The following is a 22,915-nucleotide window of genomic DNA, read 5'->3' as shown; positions in this document are numbered from 1 at the left end:
ATTGACTTCTAAATAAATAAATATGAACAGAGAAAGCAAGTGATGTCAAGATGATCAAGAGAAATCATGTCCAGGCATGATCACCTCGATGACCACAAAAAAAGTTTTTTTTTTAAATGTGGCTTCATCTTTGATGTTAACTCCAGTTTTTTAATAAACATTTTTAGTTGCACAAACAATTCTCTAAATAGATTTTATATGATGCAGTAACTACATTATTATGCTTTTTTTCACTTTTTATTTGTAGTTAAGAAAAAAAATTATACTTAATGAACTGATGCATAAATCAGGGTAAAGGTAATGCGTAAAGAAATTAAAATAAAATTACAAATTCTAGGTACATTCACAAATAACTGTAAATACTGCATATAAATCATTTAGATCAAGTCTGACACTATTGGAACTATACCTTAAATATCTTACTTAAAATTTAGTATTTAGAAAGCATTTTGTATATTTTTGTATGAGAATATTTGGATATATATATTTTTTTATTTTCTTTATTTTATTATTCTTTATTTTGTATTTACATTATATAAATGTAATGTATGTTTGAAATAAATATAGGCAATTTATAATAATTTGTTTATTGAATTAAATTACAGTTATTTATATGGGACATTATCATGCACATGTCTTTGTAGAGTTAATTGTTCTCTGATGTGGAGGTGTGGTCACATGACTGCCCCTCCCACTATCTGTAACCTATTAAAAACTCCCCACATTTCAACCTCACTGTCCTTGCAGGGGGAGTAATTATCCAGTGTGGTGGTGGGTTTGTTGACACATTTTAGGGAAACACATTGTAAGGAAAGGTAGTGTGCTGATTCCTGAACACATATTTAATCTTGACAACACTGCAATGCTTTATTTCCTTAGAAGGGTGGATTTACTTTCTTACAAATGAGATCTTTTTATTTTTGTTTATTACAGATGCCCAAAATAAGACCAGTTCGCCAGAGGTTGAATTTCAGTGCTGTTGTTGAGGACAGCAGCTGCAGAGGAATTGAAGAAGAGCTGAGATTTTTGCCATCCAATGCAGTATGTGAAGGGTTTCTCCGAAACACTCCAGAATGTACAGAACATGAAATGACTATAAATGAAGATTCCATTGAATCCCCTGCACTGCTCACAGCCAACTTGAGTGACACTGAGACTCCATCTTCCATTTCATGCAGAGACACGTCTCCATCGCGTCTCACCTCCAGACACTTCAGAAAATCTAACAATGTAATCACCTGCCTACATGCTATTCAGTGTTCTCTGTATATATTCAGTTTTTTGGTGGCATTAATCTAAGTGTATTTTTAAACCCTAAACATTATCTCTCTGTGTTTCAGTGGAAAAAAGGCCATTCTTTGAGGAAGAGAGAAAGTTTGCATTCATACGTCACTCCAAAATCAGAAATAAAGAGATGGGGGATTAATGTAAACCCATTCACTCCAGACTCACTTCTCGTCCAGACTGTGAGTGCGAAGAGGAACCGCAACCATCAGAAAGAGTAAGTGTAAATTAAGGTCACTTGGATTTACAAGAAACTAGGCAAATACACACAAAATGTTTCACAGAATGTAAAACAGGAAGTTTTTGCACTATTCAAATGTGAGGCACATTATTTAAAGTTACTGTTTAACTTTTGTGGTTATCTTTTATCTGGTTTCACTTAAAGTGTTACTATACAATAATGAGCATAATCATAGTATCATTTCAGTGACAAGAATTGATAAAGTTTTTTCTAGAAATGCTGGACTTTCCACCCCGTCTTTGTCATTATTTTAGATTTCAGTTGACATTATTTATTAATTTTCACTAGTTTTTAGACCAAAATACCGGATATCCTGACTACACTTATAATGTTTATAGACACCCGTTAGTAGGAGATTATAGTAAATATTACACATGATAGTACAGATAGTAAAACTAAAGCACACATACAGTGCAAAGGCACATGGTTTCAGGATGGAGAAAAAAAGAAAGCTGTATGTCTATTATATTAATTATTTTATTATCTGTTTAACCATTAGCCCTTAACCTTAACTTATTAAAAAAAGGGCTTTGAAAGTTGTTGCTCTGCTTAAACTTTATTGCTAAAATACTGTACACTAATCTCTGAGTGCCTTTAAACAACTCCTTGTGTCATTCATCAAACCAAAAATAATGGTAATAATTTTAAATAATTCATGTCCTTTTTTATTTGTACTGTTTATTTATGGATATGTCATGTTTTTATTTATTTTTTATAACAGTGCATGGGAGCAATTTGAGGAGGACTTTATTCCCCCATTAAAGGTAAAGGCCCTACACATACACTACATAATATTGGAGATGAGAAATCACTCCTTAATCATAATTTGTTCTGCCTACCTGTTATTTAAGACATGACAAAGCCTTTTTTCCCCCCACATTTTCAGAGAAAGAATGTTGAAGCGAGTTCAACATCTCGCTACAAATCTGAATTCTACGAATTGGAGAAAATCAGCTCCGGACAGTTTGGAGCCGTTTTCAAATGTGTGAAAAGACTTGATGGGTGTATCTATGCCATCAAGTGCTCCAAAAGCCCTTTAGAAGGTTCTGTGGATGAGTAAGTAATTTCAGCATTCTGTTTACCTGGTCTGCAGAAAATTTAAGTCATCCTAGTAAACCCTAGTAAAAAAAGTTTGTTATAAATCAATATAAGGTTGTTATGCCATGTTTTGGAGGGTTTACTCCATTTCAGGCTGTTCACTGTGTCTTTTAAAGAAAAAAAAGGAAAAGAATATTCTACCAGTGTTAGACTTGGTTTAATAACCATATATTTGATTTAATATAATCTTATAATAGGATAATATAAAATACTAGATTCACTCATTAGTTTAATGTATCTTTCTTTTCATCTCTTATAATATTTCAATAGATAAGTACAAATTGTTGCACAACACGTGTGTGACAATAGTCACAATTCATGTCTGAAATTTACATGCAGTATCTCGCCATTTCTAATGTTTCTTTGCACACATCCACCACTGCCTCTGACTTGCTCATTAGGAATAAATAAATATGGATAAATGTATTAACATGTATATTTAGAATGTATTTGTCTCTGTTAACCTGCTTTGTGATCCACTGATAAAAGGACTATAACTGAATTCAACAAGTCTATAGCGTCATAAGTGTGTGTGAAACTGCAAGAAACAGTTTTTAACTTTGAATTATATTAGTACATGTTATTGTGTTATAATATGTGCTGCTCGTACTGACCTTTAAAATGTGTTTCCTGTTAAAGGCAGAAGGCTCTACACGAGGTGTATGCCCATGCTGTACTGGGACAGCACCCCCATGTGGTGAGGTATTACTCTGCATGGACGGAGGATGAATATGTGCTTCTTCAGAATGAGTACTGCAACGGAGGAACACTCGAGCAACTCATCACAGAGAACCGGAGAACACTGAAGTTCTTTTCTGAAGCTCAACTGAAGAATTTGCTTCTGCACGTTTCACGGGGTTTGAAGTACATCCACTCAGCTTCTCTCACTCATATGAACATCAAACCAAGTAAGCCAAATTCACGTAATGTAGGCCTGGTTTATTTTGTGTAGTTTATTCTAAAGCATCATATCCTTTTTGTTTGCAGGTAATATATTTATATCAAGGAGAGCAGCTGCTCAGAACACAGATGTCCATGAATCAGATGCAGACGTCGTGTACAAAATAGGTTTGTAGCACACTTTCTTGTACTTCTGCATTACAGAAAAGTAGCTGAGTATAATAAAAATTACAATGGTTTTTTGTTTCCTTCTTTAGGAAACCTTGGTCATGTGACTCATGTGAGTAGCCCAAGAGTGGCAGAAGGAGACAGAAGATTTTTAGCCAATGAGATCCTGCAAGAAGTAAATCACTCCTCTTAGCTAATCTACTGTAATTATTCTTTATTTATACACTGGATGAACTAACCGTGCCGGTCTTTCAGGATTACAGGAATCTACAGAAAGCGGATATTTTTGCCCTGGCACTCACAGTGACTACTGCCTGTAGAGCAAAAGAGCTCCCAAAGAATGGGGAAAAGTGGCATGCCGTACGCAGAGGGGAACTCCCAACTGTAGCTTTCGTGCTGTCAATAGCATTTCAACAACTGCTCAAGGTTTGTTTCATTTAGATGAGTGTATAATGCATGTGAGATTTCTTGGATTTAGCGGTGTTGAGCAGATATTGTTATAAGCATGAGACTGTAGTTTCCTGTAAGCAGTTTAGGATTTATAATGTTAATAATATATGTTAATTATATTATATAACAAGAAAAATCACTGGTAGGGAGATGAAAATGTAATAATTATGTAGGTAGTTTCAGTCTTGGCATTTGGGAGACAAGTCTTTTAGTTACTTGGGGGAATGTGCCTGTGGGGGAATGGGGGAAAAGTGGCATGACGTATGCATAATGCAGTTTCTGATTTGTCAACTTCACAAACCTTTTGAAGGACGTTTCTAGCTGCTTGAAAATAACTCTCACAGACATTTAATGTACTATTAATTGATGAAAAGCATTACATTAATTTATGGTTGATAAAATGTTAGAAATGAGAAGAATAAACCCTAATCAGTGTCGGGGTGGTAACATAGTAACAACTTTATCATCCAAGATGATATTCTTTAAAATATTTGTACATTTTACTTACAGCTCATGATTCATCCGGACCCTGTGTGCAGACCTTCATCCTCAGCCCTCATTAAACACACCATCCTCCAGCCTGTGTGCAGTTTGAGTGCTGGAAGTCTGCAGGAGCAGCTTCATGCACAGAAGTTCAGAAACGCACTGCTCATGAAGTAAGTTCTGCAGTTTTAGTGGTGTAAAATCAGCCAGGCTTCAATTTGATAAATGCTGTTTCAGTTAGCTAACATCTTCACTGAACTCACTTTGTTTTTGTTTTTGTCCAGAGAGCTGAGTGAAATCCAGTCGTCCACAGCAGCTGCAGAACCGAGCTTTTCTGTGACACGTTCCCAAGGAACCAAGTATAGCCGATCGTCCAGTCTGTTTGGGAAAAAAATTAACCGCTCACTTAGTTTAACAATATTCTGATATGGGAATGCAACATATTGCTGTAGATTATTGACCAATTTTTTGTTGGAAAAACTTGAATGTATTATATGCAGATTGATATGATATGTAAATATAAATATATAAATTCCTTTTCATTTTCCTTGTTGGACTTCTCATCACGTGTTTATTCCCCTTTGCTGTTATAATAAGACACTTATTTTCACTAGATTTTGGGGTGCGGCTTTTGAGATTTGTGTTCAGTCAGCTACAAGAGTGTTCGTGAGATTAGGCACTGATGTTGTGTTAGGAGTCTCCAGTTCCAGTATATCCCAAAAGGTATTAAGTGGGGTTGAGGCCAGAGCTCCTTTTGTGTTCTTTCACTCCAATCAAAACCCACCATATCTTCATGGAGCTCTCACTTTAAACACAGGGGCAGTGTAACACTGGAACAGGTTTGTGCCTCTTAGTTCTTATGGAAATTGTACTGCTATTGTGGGCTTCTAAATCTGTGGCAATAGCTTGAAGAACTATAAATGGTGGTTATGGTCAGGTGACACACTTTTGGCTGTATTTATTATACATTCATTATATTATACAAGAGATGTGGTTAAAATATAGGTTTGGCTGTTTAACGTGAATTGCTTTTCTTTGTGGCTCATATTCAGTGCTGTTATGTAAAATTGTAAAATTGTAAATAAATTGTAACTGCGATAAAAAATGTGCCGAATTCATTTACACATTCAACATTGTGTTTCATTTGTTTTGTTTTTTTGTTACAAAGCAGTGTTAATTTATTAATCAAAGTTTTATACTTTTTTTAAACTTCACCTAAAACGCAGCTACTGCGTAGCTGCACTTAAAAGTGCTACTGTGTGAAGTCATAGTCTGTTTCATGTGTTGTTTTTTATTCAAAGTGATAAATTACAATCATATTGTGACATTGTATTTGAGAAGCACTCGAAAGTTGTTGCACAGGCTGATGCTGAACATTTCAGGGTAAATATATATATTTTTTATTGCAGTGCCTGTTGATAGACACTTCTGTGAAGGTCATAGGAAATTTTATCTGCCACATATTTTGATTTCCAGTTATAGCATGCTTTTAGTTTTTTACTGTACTTTTATACAATAAAAGTTAGCTTGCACACTTCACTACCTGTCTGTTCAATGAGTGTCACCTTTCTAACACAAGTATGCAATACAGTTACAATTCAAATTTACAATCATTCTTGCAGTTAATTAATTGGCCAATGAAATGGTAGAAGTTTTATGTATAAAATCAAGCAGATACAGGTCCAAAGCTTCAGTTGCTTGCACATCAAACATTCAAATAGTGGAAAATGTAATCGCCTTGACTTTATTTGTGGCATGAGTGTTTATAGCAGCAGGGTTGGTATGAGAAACTGCTGCTCTCCTGCCATTTTCCCACACAGATTCCTTGCATTGCACTCCTGCCACATGAATGGCTGATTGGATATTTGAATATTATTGATAAATTATTGATAAATGATAAATATATTGATAAATAAAGTTATCAATTTTTTTACTTTGTCTTGCAACATGCCATCAACACAAAGTGGACAGTGAATGTATGTAGGATTGGAATAGAAGAATAATGAGAGAAGAAGAATACTGTGTGAGAAGAAAAGCTTTTCGATCCAATTTCCAAGCAGGAATTCGTGCAGAGAGTTGATGTGACTCTTTTACCAATAACATCACACAGACTATTCATTGTACTGTACAAGCAACATTTTAAACAGTTTAAGAACAATACAAATTAGATGAATAAAAAAAGTACATGGAAATACACAATAAAATTGCAAAGAATTAAGAAGCACAAAATATGATCAGCAATAACAATGAAATATAAACGATCATTCAAAAAAAAAAAGATAGAAAAACTCTCAGTTTCTTAAAAAAAAGATGAATGGGATTAAATAGGAATTTGGTATAAAACAGAAAAAAACACAAAATATAAATTAAAAGAGAAAAGGGACAAATCTATCCCCATGTGAACATAAGGCATACAGTAATAAAGTACAAAGCAATGTTAAATTAAATCAGATTATATTTTCAACTCCATGGCCTCAGATTGAGCATCAGATCAGGTCACTATTCAAAATTTTACATAATCAGCTTTTAGGGTTTCTTTAGGGTTTTTTGGTTTCCTTTAATCTTCCCCATACAGGCTATTACAGTATATGGATTTAAAAAAGTTAATGTTTATAAGTGTGTAAGTGTGTTTTTATACCTCATACCCAGCATTTCCAGGATAAAAAGATAAGAAGAAGACAGCAGAAAACATGCATGTTTATTTACTTCTGCATTGTGAGTCAATCTTTCTTAAAGCCATCTGCCATTTAAAGTTGGTCACAAAATGGAAGAGTTTAGATATGATGTAGATATAGATATTATGTATGAACATTTAGATATGATGTATGCATTTAGATATAATGTATGATATAGATATTCTTCAGTTAAGAACCAAATCATGTTTCCATTATGATTCAGGGATTATCTTTAGCGCTCAGTGATCTCACATCATTTCATCTCTGTCCACGGAAATCAGTCACGTGACGGCACGCGCGAATGCGTCTCAGCGCGCTGGATAGGTGGCGTCCTTCTCTCACACACACTTCAGTTGATAGAGTTCGGGTATTTGGCATCATAGCCGGAGTGTGACTGGAGTGTGTGCGTTGTTACGAGTTAACTGGTATAAAATGGTCCACAGAGACGAAATATTAAAGCCCATATGGCACGCGTTTGGGGCGCTGGATGTGGACCGGAAAGGAAAAGTGTCTAAGTCTCAACTGAAGGTAGGAAGTAAAGGAAGAATGAAGAGAAACTGGTGTAAGGGAATGATTATTTTTTATAGTTTTTGTTTCCTTGAAGCTGAATTGAGGCAGGATTGAAAGTACATTAAGATACATTTAAAGACGCTGCTGAGATGTTTGCGCAATGTGCGCAGGTTTTACGGTGGAAAGCGCGTTAATGACGTCGGCGCGGTTTGTTCTGCTTTATTATAAGAGGAAATAACAGCGTCGTTCTTTTAGATACAACATTTCCCTATAAGATAAGCAGTGGTTTTGTCTCTGACTCACACTACCTCTAAAACTCGCATTTTTATTTTCTTTAATGAAATTAGACTTCACTTAATTTTTACCGAGTTTTCTGCTCCAACTGAGCCTGAATCATCACCATGACCCAACAATCTTAAAAAATTATGACAATGAAACACACACACACACACACACACACACACACACACACACACATTTTATATATATATATATATATATATATATATATATATATATATATATATATATATATATATATATATTCATGTTTGCCCACACCCAATGCAATGATGTAACATTCAGAAAAACATGTAAGGATTATTCACTTGGTCATCAGACTGTAAAATACATTTACCTAAATGATCAGTGTTTGAATTGTAAAAAAAACTTAAGCATACACACACACACACTCACACACACACACACACACACACACACACACACACACACACACACACACTGGTATGTGCGACCAGTTCTCAAATCCATAATTATTGTCTTGTACAAAACCAAAAATCTCACTTCGTGTGCTTATTTATAGAAATGTGATTTGGTCTGTCTTGAGCAAACTGTAAGGGATTTTTTTTTCACTTCTTGATAATTTCTCAGAGGGTCCCAAGATAACACTGAACACCTGCCATGTGGTTGTGGGTTACAAAGTTGAGTAGTTTTCTGATTTCTTTCTTGTCTTGCATGATATACTTACAATTTTCAACAAAAAATTTAATATTGCTCAGGCTTTACTGTTTGATCACTGCTATATACTTTAGATATGATGCTCGGAGCTGCTGCCATCACCATAAAGACTCTCCTTTTCTCATCCCAGACACTTAGTTACAAATTTCCTCACACATCGCATTTCTCTGTGCGCTTCTACACCTGTACACTATCTTCTTATGCCTTTGTACTACTTACAATGCCACTATCCGGCATCACCCACAGGAAATGCTTTTTTTATTGTTAAGGGTTAAGCCACAAATCATCCTCCAACAAACTTTAAACACACACAGAAAACATTTGCAAAAATACTGTAATTATATTTTTATTAATCAACTTAAAACTCCATAAAAACTATTCCCCATAACTTTTTTGGTCTATTGTGCTATCTGTGAGAGACCAAAAAATCAGCAAAACAAATGAGTTATGTGGCAAACGCAAAATGCAAATGCAAAACCAGGGCCTCGAGATTCGAACTGCGGTAAATCGGGGGATTTCTGTTTACTGATTACTTTTCTGTCTGCTCTGCCTCGTGAAGGTTCTGTCACACAACCTGTACACGGTTCTGCAGATTCCATATGAAAACTCTGAGCTGGAGGAACATTTCAAGGACAACGATGAGGGACCTGTGTCCACGCAAGGCTACATGCCCTATTTGAACACCTTCATCCTAGACAGGGTAGATAGATTCTGCCTTCCTTCTCTGCCTATTATTGCCTTGTTTATTCTCAAGTACTTAAAAAAACACTTCTTTTGGATGCTTGCTCTAGCACGTCATTTACAGACACATACGCAGACTCACAGAACACAGACATGCAGAATTGGGTGCTTGAACAGACTGCTGACTAATCGCAAATTAGGAACATTTACATGGGTTTGACAGTTTTTCCTCTGCTTACTCATGTGACAACACTTTTGTCTCATATGCTGTTATTTTTAGCTTTAGGTTTACTTCTGTAAAAGGACCGAACATGTTTGAGTTAGACTTAAAGTCTGAATGCGTTTTTTAAAGTTTATATAAAATAACAGTGTGGATGTAATTGCTTTTATTTTATAAAATAATAATTATTAATAATAATTATTTAATCACTGATATTAATTTAATTTAATTGAATACTGATATGTTAAGTGACAAACATAAAAAAGTTATTTTCAATTATACTAATAAACATGGGCAAAATTAAATATGGCTGTAAATAGAGAAAGTAGCACGACGTGTTAATGAATAATGAAAAGCTTCATTGTTTTTGCAAAATGCTGTAATATAATTAAGTGTTTGCTGTTATATGGAAATAATAGTAACAGTATTTGATCTTTGAGCATTCTGTACAATGCATTGTTTAATTATTTTCCAAAATAACATTTTCCAGAGTGTTTTTGTATATTAAATGTTTTTAATATTAAAATGTACAGATGTGATTCACCAAAAGTACATTATATCCTATATCACAATATAATATAATATAATATAATATGTGATGATATGGTATTTCTGAATGTGTCTTGTGTGCAACCAAATATATTTCTTAGGAAATTCGTCATGTTTTTAGATAATTATACAGTGATTTATCCTAAAACGCATCATACGAAAATAAAAAACAAATAAAAATAATAGTAAAGGTGTGTAAAGAGTGAGGAATGTAAATTTTAAGGAGGTTCCAAACCAACTGTTCTCTAATCCCAGATCCAGGGCAAGTTTGATTTTATGGAACTGAATAAAATGTGCTGGACATTGTGTGCTCGCAAGAACATCTCCAGCAACCGCATGCTCATCTCTGAAGATGACGCTTTAAAAGTCTGGTGTATATTTAACTTTCTCTCTGAGGACAGATATCCGCTTGTCATCATAGTAGAAGAGGTGAGTAAATACCGAACCTTTTACATTATCTGGGCATTATTTTGATTCTGTAACTTACTTTAAATCACTGTTTCCTCATCACCAAAGATTGAATATTTCTTGAGAAAGCTGTTGGATGCCATGGGTGGGAACTGGAATGAGGGCAGGTTTGTGGACTATAAAGTCCAGCTAAATATAAAGCAGAATTGTCTGAATGTCTGGGAGCTAATTGAGCTGATTGGTATGGGCTACTTCACCAAGGGCATGGACCGCCAGACCACCAGCATGGGCATCACAGAGGTCTTTCAGGAGCTTATACTGGATATACTCAAACAGGTGAGAAAAGATGTGTGAGAAATATTAAGCCTCATGTTTGGTTCGATATTCAGCAAACGGTATCTAAAACAATCAATCAATCAATGCCTGTCAAAAGAATTACGCATAGTCTTTTATCGTTTTTGAGATACATGTATGTCCTTTTTTTTATATGCAACAAACTAAAAGACTAAAAGGGCAAATACACACAGGAATTGGACAGTAAATGACTGGAAGTATTTCAATAAGATGGAGAGAAGATGTTAGCAGACTGCTCCACACCCACAGCCAAACATGAAGGTGGAAGCTTAATGGTTTGGGGTTGTTTTGGTGCAGGGTAGGCTGGAGACATATTCTAGGTGAAAGGAAAACTGAAATAAAATGGCTACCATTCTAGTTTAACTCTTTTTTTTTATTGATGCTATTCAACCAGAGAGAGATATAAATAAAAAAAGACAATAGAATAGCAGTTGTTAAAATTTTATTCCAACTATTTAAGATTGGCCTTATAGTCAGATATAAAGTACAATTATGAATGTTAGCATCAGAAACAATGTACAAAACAATAAAAGAAGAAATTACTTGCACCTGAGTACATTAACACTTCTGAAAATATGTATATATGTTTTTTTCTTTTTTCCTTCTCTGTGCTCACCATTTGTTAAAAAATCAGGTGCAAGGGAAAGAGACCATGAGGCCAGGCAAAGAGAAAGGGATTTCTTGTTTTTTTACCACTTCCCTAAATACCTTTTTCTATTTTATGCATCTATTTTTTTCCTTTTTCCCCCTTCCTCACTTCCTTCTCTTCTCCGTACATGTAACAAGAAGAGTTTCTAAATAGTGAAAAACCTTTCTGTTTTACCAAATATTGTAAATCTATGGAAGCGCATTGCATTCACAAAGAAAAAAAAATTAACAGAAAGGATCTCATACTTATGACTTAGTATCTCATAATAATGACATAGTATCTCATAATTATAACTTAGTATCTCATAAATATGACTTAGTATCTCATAATTATGACTTAGTATCTCATAGTTATGACTTACTTACTCATACTTATGACTTAGTATCTTATAATAATGACTTACTAACTCATAATTATAACTTAGTATCTCATAATTATGACTTAGTATCTCATAATTATAACTTAGTATCTCATAATTATGACTTAGTATATCATAATAATGACTTACTAACTCATAATTATAACTTGTTTTTCTCATAATTATGACTTAGTATCTCATAATTATAACTTAGTATCTCATAATTATGACTTACTAACTCATAATAATGACTTACTAACTCAATTATAACTTAGTATCTCATAATTATGAATTAGTATCTCATAATTATGACTTAGTATCTCATAATTATAACTTACTAACTCATAATTATAACTTAGTATCTCATAATTATGACTTAGTATCTCATAATTATGACTTAGTTATGATAATTATGATAAGTTGGGGCATTTTTCTCAAAATCTTAACACTAACATACACAGTCATCAAGCTAAATCATATGATGAGATAATGATCTCATAATTATGAGATACTAAGTCACTTATGAGATACTAAGTCATAATTATGATTTAGTAAGTCATAATTATGAGATAATAAGTCATAATTATGAGATACTAAGTCATTATTATGAGATACTAAGTCATAGCTATGAGATACTAAGTCATTATTATGAGTTAGTAAGTCATAATTATGAGATACTAAGGTATAATTATGAGATACTAAGTCATAATTATGAGATACTAAGTTATAATTATGAGTAAGTAAGTCATTATTATGAGATATTAAGTCATAATTATAAGATACTAAGTCATAATTATGAGATACTAAGTCATAATTACGAGATCCTTTCTGTTAATTTTTTTTTTCTTTGTTAATGCAATGCGCTTCCGTATAAATCTGACCTTTTCTATTTAAAAAGATGCATCAGGTTGTGCATCCAATAAATGTAGCTGGTGGGGAAAGTTTAGTGATATAAGCCTTTAAGATATTATGACAAGATGACAAGGAAACATTTGTGGGATTGAGTCCAAATAATGCGTGGTTTCGGAAATCGATTTAAAAATTGATGCCCAGTAAGAAGTCAAGTCAAGTCAAGTCAAGTTTATTTGTATAGCGCTTTTCACAACAGACATTGTCTCAAAGCAGCTTTACACAAATCAACAGTGATGGTGAATGGTGTGAATTTGTCCCTGATGAGCAAGCCGTGGCGACTGTGGCAAGGAAAAACTCCCTTAGATGTTATGAGGAAGAAACCTTGAGAGGAACCAGACTCAAAAAGGGAACCCATCCTCATTTGGGTGACATCAAGAGTTTGATCATAAATCTTTCAACAATACAGAACACTGGACAGTGAGAACTAACATGATTACTGGAGTATAAGATTATAAGTGATGTTCTTTCTGCAGTCTTATACAGTCTATATGGTTAGTAGCTCCTAGTTTTATGAGCTCAGCATTTGTGATCACCACAGATCCAGCATCAGCTTCTCCATGCCAGAGCCTTTAAACACTCCAGGAGGTCCAATGTCAAAACTCCACACATGTAGCGGGATCCAAATGGCACTGGTACGTCTCTAGATGGTTCAGGATGTTTGTGAGTTCGGCATCTACTTCTTCAAGGTCCGTAATCATCACGAGGTGGGAGGTGACTGGAGCTGGCCAAACCTCAGGATGTCTCGGGATGGGGAGAGAAAGAGAAGCAGTGGAGAGGAATTAGCGTAGCTGCTGTTCATGATATTAACAGCACAAGTTGATAATGTGCATGTGATCAGATGTTCTGGAGCACAAGGTTATGATGTGATGTGTGTTATGTGTAGGCTTTGCTAAAAGATATGTTTTAATCTACACTTAAACTGGGAGTGTGTCTGAGCCCCGAACACCGTCAGGAAGACTATTCCAGAGTTTAGGAGCTAAATGTGAAAATGCTCTACCACCTTTAGTGGACTTTGCTATTCTAGGAACTACTAGAAGCCCAGAGTTTTGAGATCTCAGGGAGCGTGGCGGATTGTATCGTGTTAAAAGACAGGATAGATATATGGGAGCCAAACCATTTAGTGCTTTATAAGTGAGGAGTAATAGTTTGTAGTCTATTCGAAACTTAACAGGAAGCCAATGTAGGGACGATAAGATCGGGGTTATGTGATCATATTTTTTTGACCTTGTAAGAACTCTGGCTGCTGCATTCTGGACTAACTGAAGCTTGTTTATTAATGATGCAGGACATCCACCTAGTAACGCATTACAGTAGTCTATTCTGGAGGTCATGAACGCATGGACGAGCTTCTCTGCATCGGATATGGGCAACATATTTCTTAGCTTAGAAATATTTCTAAGGTGAAAGAAGGCTGTTTTTGTAACTTGATTTATGTGATTTTTGAAAGACAAGTCGCTGTCTAAAATAACACCCAGGTCTTTTACCGTTGAACTAGTGGTTACAGAACATCCGTCTAAATGCAGGTTGAGATGCTGGAGCGTCTGTATACTAGTTTTTGGGCCGATGAGCAAAATCTCAGTCTTATCAGAATTCAAAAGTAGAAAGTTATGGGTCATCCAATCTCTTAGTTCCTTAACACACTCAGTTATCCGGGTTAATTGAGCTGTATCGCCTGGTTTAGATGAATCGCCTGGTTTAGATGAAGAAGAAGTCAAGGCTGGGCAAAGCCAAAAAGTATGACAAAGAGTAGCTGGAGCTTGTCAACACCAATCACAAGTTGCATCTGAACCAGGGTTGATTTTAGACAATTTGGCCTTTGTCCAGTACACTCTATGCAAAAACTTAAACTATAGAAGTACATGACAACCACAAATTGAGGAGGTACGTATAGGTTCCTTATCTGTGAAAATAGGGTTACGGTCTGATTCCCAATTCTTCTTTATTTTAGAGAGAGAGATGAAGATCCTGACTGTACTATAAATGAAATGTCCGTGTTACAGTTACTCCCAGGTATCGGAAATTGTCTGAGGCTAATTTAAATGGTAACGTTGACGTTGGAAGAGATCTCGCAGTAGAATTGTTGGTAAAAACTCTTATGCAAGTTTAATTTTGACACCACTAAACTGTCTTAAGACATAGAAAAGAGAGGTTTCTGTCCGCACCTTTTTATCCGCATGGAAAGAAAACTTTAGTTCATTTCCTGTCATTTTCCTTACTGTCTGCACTTCAGCTAATTGGAACCAATTTCACCATACAACAAGACAATGACCTGAAGCATATGTCCAAACACTATAAGCATTATTTAGAGAGCAATCAGCTGGAGTGTTATTTTTCATTGACTGGCCAGTTAACACACCATCAGTAAATCCTATTTAACTGCCCTTTAATGAACTGAATCAGATGGTCTGAAAGAAATATCCAACTAACGAGGACAACTTTTTTCTGACAACATTTAGAAGTAGCTTGGCAAATTATTTCAGATGAATTTTTGGAAAACTCTCCTTGTTGCCAAGAGCTAAGGGACTTTTCAATGAAAATATATTGTAATTGTTCATTTATTTTGTATCATCATCTGTAAAAAGACATATTTGTTTGGTTAAAGTAAAATTACCTAGTTTGTTGCATATTTACTTTTATGGCATTTGGCAGACACCCTTGCAGCTTAGTGGTGGGATTTGAATTTAAAATCTTCTGTGCAGATGTACATCTTAAGCACTGAGCTACCCCTTCCCCACAAACAAAAGGACCATGCATGTGTCTCAAAGATTAAAAAAGACTAGGTGTTTTGACTAGGTGTTAGTGTCAAACACACTTTTGACAGGCTCTGTATACACCATAATGCTCTCTATATATTTCTTTGTACCACAGTGCTGTAATTTTGTTGAATATAGGTTTATGTAAAGGTTTATGTTATGGTAAATCGTTTCTGTAATAGTAATTTACAGTGGTGGACGAAGTATACAAACCATGTACTAAAGTTATAGTAGAGATACACTTTGTAAAGTATTACTCCAGTAAAAGTTCTCCCTCTAATGTTACTTTTAGCACACCAAACTATTAATAGAATGATATTTACCAGTTAAATATTGATTGATATTTATTCAAATTACCATGAGCCCAAAACCTTCTTTTTAACTACTTAAAGAAAAACATGCAAATTAGGCCACAGGTGTCTTCAATCACTTATTCCTCTCAAAATCTTCTGCTTGCTGTTGAACTGATGCTGAACTGTATGATCATGCTAAGTAGATACCACCAAGTGGCAATCAATACAAGTTCAAAACAGAGCACGCTCTACCCTGATTGGTGGCTTGCTGTGTACTTGACCAGTTAAGTTTTTATTCACTCATAAATTAAAAAAAAAAAAGGAACGACTGATGTAGCAAAATGTAGTTGAGTAAAAAGTACGATATTTGACTTTGAAATGTAGCGAAGTAAAAGTCTCCCCAAATGGAAATACTTTAGTAAAGTACAGATATGCGAAAAAGCTACTTAAGTACAGTAATGAATTACATTTACTTCATTTCTGTCCACCACTGGTAATATAGTAATATTTCTGATATTCTAGTAACAGCTGATGGACTTGTTTAAAGGATGCACCATACATATAATCAGAGCCTAATGTAGTTTTCTGTAAGAACATCTTTATTTAATAAGGTTAAACTTTAGAAAGGAGACAAAAGGTAAGTCTGTAGGACTGAGAAGTTGTGTTTATTTATTATGAACTTTATGACAAAGAAGAGTGTCTGGTGAGTTTAGAGCATTTTGGTTTAATATCAAATAAATCTGTATGCTGTTAAAGGTTAATGTTTGTGTGAGAACACACTTGGTTTCATCTCACCACTGTGTTGTTTTGTTATTACTGTAAAATAGCATGCTCTGCAACATAAAATGTTTGAAAAGCTGGTGGATGAACACAAATATGAGATTAATATAATGTGCCATTTAGGGCTACATGACAAAAAAAGGCCACAAAAGGAAAAATTGGACAGAGCGCTGGTTTGAACTGCGACTCGATTCAATCTCATACTACGTGAATGAAGACCTTGCTGAAAAAAAGGGCTCCATTTTTCTGGACCGCCACTGCTGTGTGGAGGTGAGAGCTCAAAAATGAGATGTTTAAAATGTGAAAATGATCATGTAACCCTTAGCGTTTATTTGTATTATTTTTTTTTTAGCCTTTAACAGACAAAGATGGAAAGAAAAACTTATTTATCGTCAAATGTCCAGACAAAAGTCTCGAGATCAGCGCCCCAGACAAAAAGAAACGTCAAGAGTGGATCCAGGGTATGGCAACCATATGTGCTTCTTCCCCAAACTGTTGCCATAAAAGTTAGAAGCACACAATGTATAAAATGTTTATGTATACTGTAGCTTTGTAAATTCCCTTCACTGAAATGAAAGGTCCAAACCTGTTCCATTTTGACAATGCCCTTGTGCATAAAATGAGTTCCCTTAAGACATGGTATATTATGGTTGGAGTGAAAGAACTGACCTCAACCCCACTGAACACATTTGGAACTGAAACTTCCTCGACATCCAAACATCAAACATCCAAAGTGTCTGATCTCATTAATGATAGAAAATGCAGTGCAAAACCTTCACAGAACAATGGAGCTTGGTATAACAACAAGGGGGAATTCATAGGAAATTAGATATTCAACAAGCAACATGGTGTGAAGGTCAGGTAGTGATGACACTATGGCATGTTATCTAGTGCAGGCTGACCACAAGTTGTGAAAGCTGTGTAACTTTAATGGGGAAATTTTTAAAAAAATTGTGTATAAACTTATATATGACGTACTTATAAAGTGGTCTGACAAATTTGTATTTGAATATGAATGATGCCCCTGACTCTAGCCAAAGCTTACCTGTAATTTAATAACTTTATATATGAATTCTGCTCTACAAATTGTTGCTAAATTAATAGGTGTGTCCTTGCTGAATAGAAAACTATGTCAGTTTCTAAATAATTCAAATTAAGCATGTAAAAAAAACTGACGCATGTTTTAACTTGGACGGGCCTCAACATAGTCTCTACTTACACTATTAAGATTTTGTCACAGTGTGTGTGTGTGTGTGTGTGTGTGTGTGTGTGTTTGTGTACCAGCTATCCAGGACTGCATTAACAGGCAGAGGCAGGGTCTGTCTGCTCCCCACCGTGAGGCTCGACAGAGGCGACGGGAAGTGCGCAGCCGCCTGCAGGCAGAACAAGCGCTGTTAGAGGAACAGATGAAGGAGCTGCAGCTGGCCAACGAGAAGAAACAGAAAGAGCTGGAAGCCATGAGGAAGGTACTGAAGTCTATAACATCAATCACAATTAATCTCCCTAACATATAGCACTCAATTCTAAATCTAAGTCAGACATAATTTTACTTTATAATAAAGTTTTAATAGAATTTGCTATTCAACAAACAACCAATTATTATTTAGAGCCAAATTTGGCATGTACCACATTTTACAGAAATTCTGATCACAGTTCTCCTCAAAATGCAAACTAATTACATTTATTTGAACATATCTTTGTTAATGTTTTTATATTCCCAAGACATCATGGCTTCAGTCTTTTTTATTCACACTAGCAGACTACTCAACATTTACATTGGTTACATTGCTGCACTTTTTATTTTAATATCAAACTTCTCATATTTGACAGTGAAATAATAAAAAAATAACATTTATATACTTTTGAGGTACAGTGAAATGAATGGAAATACAATACTATTTTTAATCTTTGGCATCCTGGTGATTGGTAAAACCTGCTCGAGGTAAAAGCATTTAATTTGGGCCGTATTACACTACAACACATATTAGACTTTGTATTTTGTAGTTGCTGGAAGTCTGCTTATTTTTTTCTATTAGTTAAAAAAAACATGTATATGAAGTGAAAAAAGGAACATGACTGAGCACCCCAAAGTTTCTGCAACTGTTTTTTTATTCCTGTTTTAAATAGGCAATTTCAAGTGGTTTCTGCCTCAGTTATAGTATGAAAGAGTGCACATTTCTATAACTGACCAGCGGTATCTGCTTATCTACATTTTTATTTTGCATTATTTCTGGCCCTGGTGCTCTGCACATCACACTTATTCCCTAGATGATTTTCCCACCAAATCTTACTATGTGTGTAAATCAGCCTTATATTGCTTCACTTATTACTCAGTGAGTCACATCATGCTGCTATAACACCCACATTCATTTTAAACTGTGAAAGCATAATGAGCATAATAAAATAATTATTAAAAAAAAGCAGCATATGCAAAGTGCGGACACAGCTGCAAGCACTCAACTCACAAGCTAAAGATACAGATAAGCTGTTTCTGTGAAAGCCCAAGTTCCTGTTTTTAGTCACCTCATCTGTTAAGCTTGTCATTTCACTTTCAGAAGTGTCTTTCCTCTATTACAGTTCGGAAATCAAGTTCCTCTTTTTTTAGGAGTGCTGACAGCAGATATGGTTATCTGCATGTTACATTATCCTGCTTAGTTTTGAAAAATCAGGTCTCATGTTTAACTAGCAAGGTTAAAATCAATTATATCTTTAATAATAATAATATTTATTAATCTCAATAAATTGACATTATCAAACAACAGAAATGTAACTGGGGCTACAGGGGCAGCAGCTATTACGGATATGATTGTTATATGATGAAGTTTTAGGATGTTATAAATGAATTGATAGACATACTGTACATATAAATATTATACTCAATACTGTCTTTAAAAAGAGACACATTTAAAAAAAAACCCAGTAGTACTAACAGATTTTAGTTTCTTGTTCTACCATGTAATCTGTGAAACCTCTAATTCAATTTTTTTGCCACATTCATTGCCATACACAGTATGACATGCAAGGAAATGCTTTGGGCTTTGATGCAACAAATAAGTTGGTCTGGTAAATGAACAGTAGAATCGGATTTACAGGGACATGTATGGCAGCTGCTCCATATAAGTGGATTTATAAAAATGAACAACAGTTTAATAGTTAATGAAAAAATAATGAAGGAGTGGAGAGGTTTTCTGTAAAAGGGCTCCAGTTTCAGTGCTTTCAGTTTAAAGGCAATGCTGTAAGCTGAGCATTTTCTGACATCTTCAGGACAGAGTTTACTATTTCAAAGAGTTTTACAGCTAGACATTGCATTATACTCCTAATGCACTTCACAAAACTGATTTTTGTTTTCTTACACGTAGAACACTAAGTTGTGTTTGTTCACCAGAACCTGGAGGAGGCGGCAGCGAGAGCTCTGATGGAGGAGCAGAGAAGAATTCGCACCCAAGCAGAGCTACAGAACAACTACAGAATGGACCTGGAGAGAGAAAAAATGGTAATTATCATTAGTGAAGCTTATTGGATCTCATGTGAACATGCAAGAGTTTTGCATTTTAGCTGTTTTGTGTGCGTGTGTGTGTGTGTGTGTGTGTGTGTGTGTGTGTGTGTGTGTGTTAGGTGAGGCAGCAGATGGAGGAGCAGGTGGATCAGATGTCGAGCGAGCTCAAGTTGTATCTGCAGCGTGTCCGGGAGCTAGAGGACATGTACCGTCGCCTGGAGGAGGCGCTAGAGGACGAAAGACAAACAAGACAGGATGAGGAGAATCTGCGTAAACTGCAGGCTAGGTACTATACATAACTACCCCACAACACACACTTTAGAATTTGATTAAGAGCAGACTGCAAACACTGAGTGTGCGTGTGTCTGTGTGTGTGTGTGTGTGTGTGTGTGTGTGTGTGTGTGTGTGTGTGTGTGTGTGTGTCAGGTTGCTAGAGGAGGAGGTAAAGAAGCGTACTGAGCTGGAGCAGATACACCTGCAGCAGCAACGAGCCATCAGTCAGACACAACAGGAGAAAGAGCAGTTGGAGCAGCAGAGGTTGGAGCAGGAACAAACCCTGCAGAAGGCAATGCAGCAGCTGGCTAACCTCGAACAGCAGAGACAGGGGGCGCTACAGGAGTATGAGGCCAGTTCTCCCATATATATACACACACACACACACACACACACACACACACACACAAACACATGTTTACACTTGGTTGTTTATTATGCCTTGAGCTTTAGAATTATATCCAACACAGACATTTATTACTTAATTATTCATCATGTCATATTAATCATCTCCTAATGCAGTACAACACAAGTCCCATCTCCCCCCTACCGCAGTTTCCAAAGAATTGTAGAATCAAAGCCAAGGCTAAAGTGATTATGGGGTAGTTTGCAATGCTTTATGTAAGATTTTTCCCTTTTTTGTCATTTTTCTGTACATCTCATAAAGGTGAAATGTAATAATACGTACTGTGTTGGAATGTAATCATAGGCTGTGAAAAGAAAAATGGAGGAGGCGGCGAACAAGACCAAGAGCTGGAAGGATAAAGTGGCGCAGCATGAGGGGCTAATTCGACTCATCCAGCCAGGTAAGCAGCTACACAGGGTTAATGTGTTAGTGACCTGGTGCTGGACTCTACAGAGTTGAAACTAAACCAGTTATTTGATTTATTTTGAACTCCTTTAAAATTTTTATTGACAGTCATAATCTGGTTTCTCATTTTTAGGCAACAAAGGTCCTCAGAAAATGACCAACTGGGGGGCAGCAGCAGTCACAGACAAAGAACTGGAAATTAGAGAAAAGATTTGGCAAGAGAACAAAAACAACCCTGACAGTGGCCTTTAATCTTTTTGAAGCGTTTGCAATTTTTACTGTAAATGCAAAGTTTTTGTTAAGATTTTTATGTTACTGGGATGGTTGTTATTTTATATTTCTATAAATACATTATACAGCTCCAGGGTCCTCGGTTTGATCTGGCATTCCATTTACATTCTGGCTGGAGGTTTTTCTCCCAGTTCCCAAAACCATAATGGTAGGTGACCCAATGACTCTAAATTGCCCCTAGTTGTGAATAAATTCATGAAAGTGAATGTGCATGGAGTCTTTGATGAACCATGGTCCTATTTAATTTATTCCCACCTCGAACCCAATGTTCTTAGGAAAAACTGTAACCCTGATCAGGAGAAAGTTGTTAAAGATGATGAGTGAATGAACAGTTAACCAAGTTATCTCTGAATGTACAAACAGTATGAGCTTACAGATGGAATTAATTGCAGCAATTAAATAAATTATATTGCAATATGATATAGAACCCAGTGAGACTGTCCATCTGTATTATGTTATCTTTTATCTTATTATATATATATTGAAATCCACACACTGTAACGTGCATTATTATTGTGAGTTCTCAAATACTATAAAAGCAGCTCAAAACTTCTAACTGCACAGTGTTGCCCACTAGATGTCACTCTCATACTAATAAATCTCAGGTTCTTGCAGGATTTTTCTCGAAACATCTCAAGCACAAGGCATGATAAGATATAAGATAACATAATACAGATGGACAGTCTCACTGGGTTCTTTGATGCTGATGCTGTCACTAATAAATAGATTGTAGAAATGTTCTCACACTGATAAAAGCTCCATGATAAAAAAGTTATTTGATCTTGTGTTTGTCATGGAGCTTCTCTCCAGGGCTTATAATAAACAAACATAGCGCTGTCTGTTTTGATCCACTGATTTTTCAGTACTGCAGAACATCTTGAAGTCTTCACTATAAATAATCCTAAAGAACATATTTAAGTGCAGTTGTGTTTTTACCTTTTTTTTTTTTAAACAAAATTTCATATTAACCAGTTGTCATTCATTATTTCTAATTTTTAACTAAATCTCTGAGCCAGTGAAAAGAATTATGACACAAAGGTGGAGCCTTTGGACTTTTGTTTAACAGTTGACACTGAACTGTATCTTTATCTCATAGAACTCCTTAGAAATTGAATTTCTATTGGTCTTAATGATCAAATTGGGCATTGTATGTATTTTATTGGTCCTCGAGGGTCTGTACTGGTTAATTGTTGCCTATTATGGGTGGCATTTTATATTTTATATATAAGTTGTTACCATTTAGAAGAAAAAAAAAAAACACCTTTGACCACTTGGTATTTATTGGCCATAGGGATCATCA

At 35.3% G+C, this 22,915-nt stretch overlaps 2 protein-coding genes across 4 annotated transcripts; both read left to right on the top strand.

Annotated features, from left to right (window-relative positions):
* The first annotated feature begins 30 nt into the window (after positions 1–30).
* Positions 31–6,163, top strand: LOC124391547 (wee1-like protein kinase 1-A). 2 transcript variants are annotated; one of them, XM_046858200.1, is made up of 11 exons: positions 31–815; positions 934–1,230; positions 1,341–1,501; positions 2,247–2,289; positions 2,412–2,581; positions 3,263–3,531; positions 3,611–3,691; positions 3,781–3,866; positions 3,947–4,117; positions 4,652–4,797; positions 4,909–6,163. In XM_046858200.1, exons 2-11 carry the CDS (start codon positions 934–936, stop codon positions 5,048–5,050), a joined length of 1,566 nt encoding a protein of 521 aa, XP_046714156.1. In that variant the 5' UTR covers positions 31–815; the 3' UTR covers positions 5,051–6,163. The 2 variants fall into 2 exon arrangements, with proteins under 2 accessions (XP_046714156.1, XP_046714155.1); XM_046858199.1 differs by having other exon boundaries at positions 31–1,230.
* A 1,454-nt stretch (positions 6,164–7,617) lies between these two features.
* On the top strand, positions 7,618–22,454 carry swap70a (switching B cell complex subunit SWAP70a). Of its 2 annotated transcripts, XM_046858060.1 has the most exons (13): positions 7,689–7,827; positions 8,701–8,750; positions 9,347–9,487; positions 10,493–10,666; positions 10,754–10,981; positions 16,868–17,014; positions 17,097–17,205; positions 18,029–18,210; positions 20,130–20,237; positions 20,360–20,526; positions 20,667–20,865; positions 21,223–21,319; positions 21,458–22,454. In XM_046858060.1, the coding sequence occupies exons 3-13, from the start codon at positions 9,455–9,457 to the stop codon at positions 21,574–21,576; spliced, it is 1,563 nt and encodes a 520-aa protein (XP_046714016.1). In that variant the 5' UTR covers positions 7,689–7,827; positions 8,701–8,750; positions 9,347–9,454; the 3' UTR covers positions 21,577–22,454. The 2 variants fall into 2 exon arrangements, with proteins under 2 accessions (XP_046714015.1, XP_046714016.1); XM_046858059.1 differs by lacking the exon at positions 8,701–8,750 and having other exon boundaries at positions 7,618–7,827.
* Positions 22,455–22,915: the final 461 nt, after the last annotated feature.

This window comes from Silurus meridionalis, chromosome 9, assembly GCF_014805685.1.
Source record: "Silurus meridionalis isolate SWU-2019-XX chromosome 9, ASM1480568v1, whole genome shotgun sequence".
Classification (NCBI taxonomy): Eukaryota; Metazoa; Chordata; class Actinopteri; order Siluriformes; family Siluridae; genus Silurus; species Silurus meridionalis.
This window is presented reverse-complemented; position numbering and strand designations above follow the sequence as displayed.

Bases quoted from the DNA above. Each gene is read 5' to 3' on its own strand.
- LOC124391547 (XM_046858199.1), top strand. From the start codon at position 904: ATGAGATCTTTTTATTTTTGTTTATTACAGATGCCCAAAATAAGACCA. The intron at 1,502-2,246 runs GTAAGTGTAAAT...TTTTTATAACAG, and splicing joins AACCGCAACCATCAGAAAGA to TGCATGGGAGCAATTTGAGG. The intron at 4,118-4,651 runs GTTTGTTTCATT...TTTTACTTACAG, and splicing joins CATTTCAACAACTGCTCAAG to CTCATGATTCATCCGGACCC.
- swap70a (XM_046858059.1), top strand. From the start codon at position 7,732: ATGGTCCACAGAGACGAAATATTAAAGCCCATATGGCACGCGTTTGGG. The intron at 10,982-16,867 runs GTGAGAAAAGAT...TGTGCCATTTAG, and splicing joins TACTGGATATACTCAAACAG to GGCTACATGACAAAAAAAGG. The intron at 17,206-18,028 runs GTATGGCAACCA...TTTGTGTACCAG, and splicing joins ACGTCAAGAGTGGATCCAGG to CTATCCAGGACTGCATTAAC.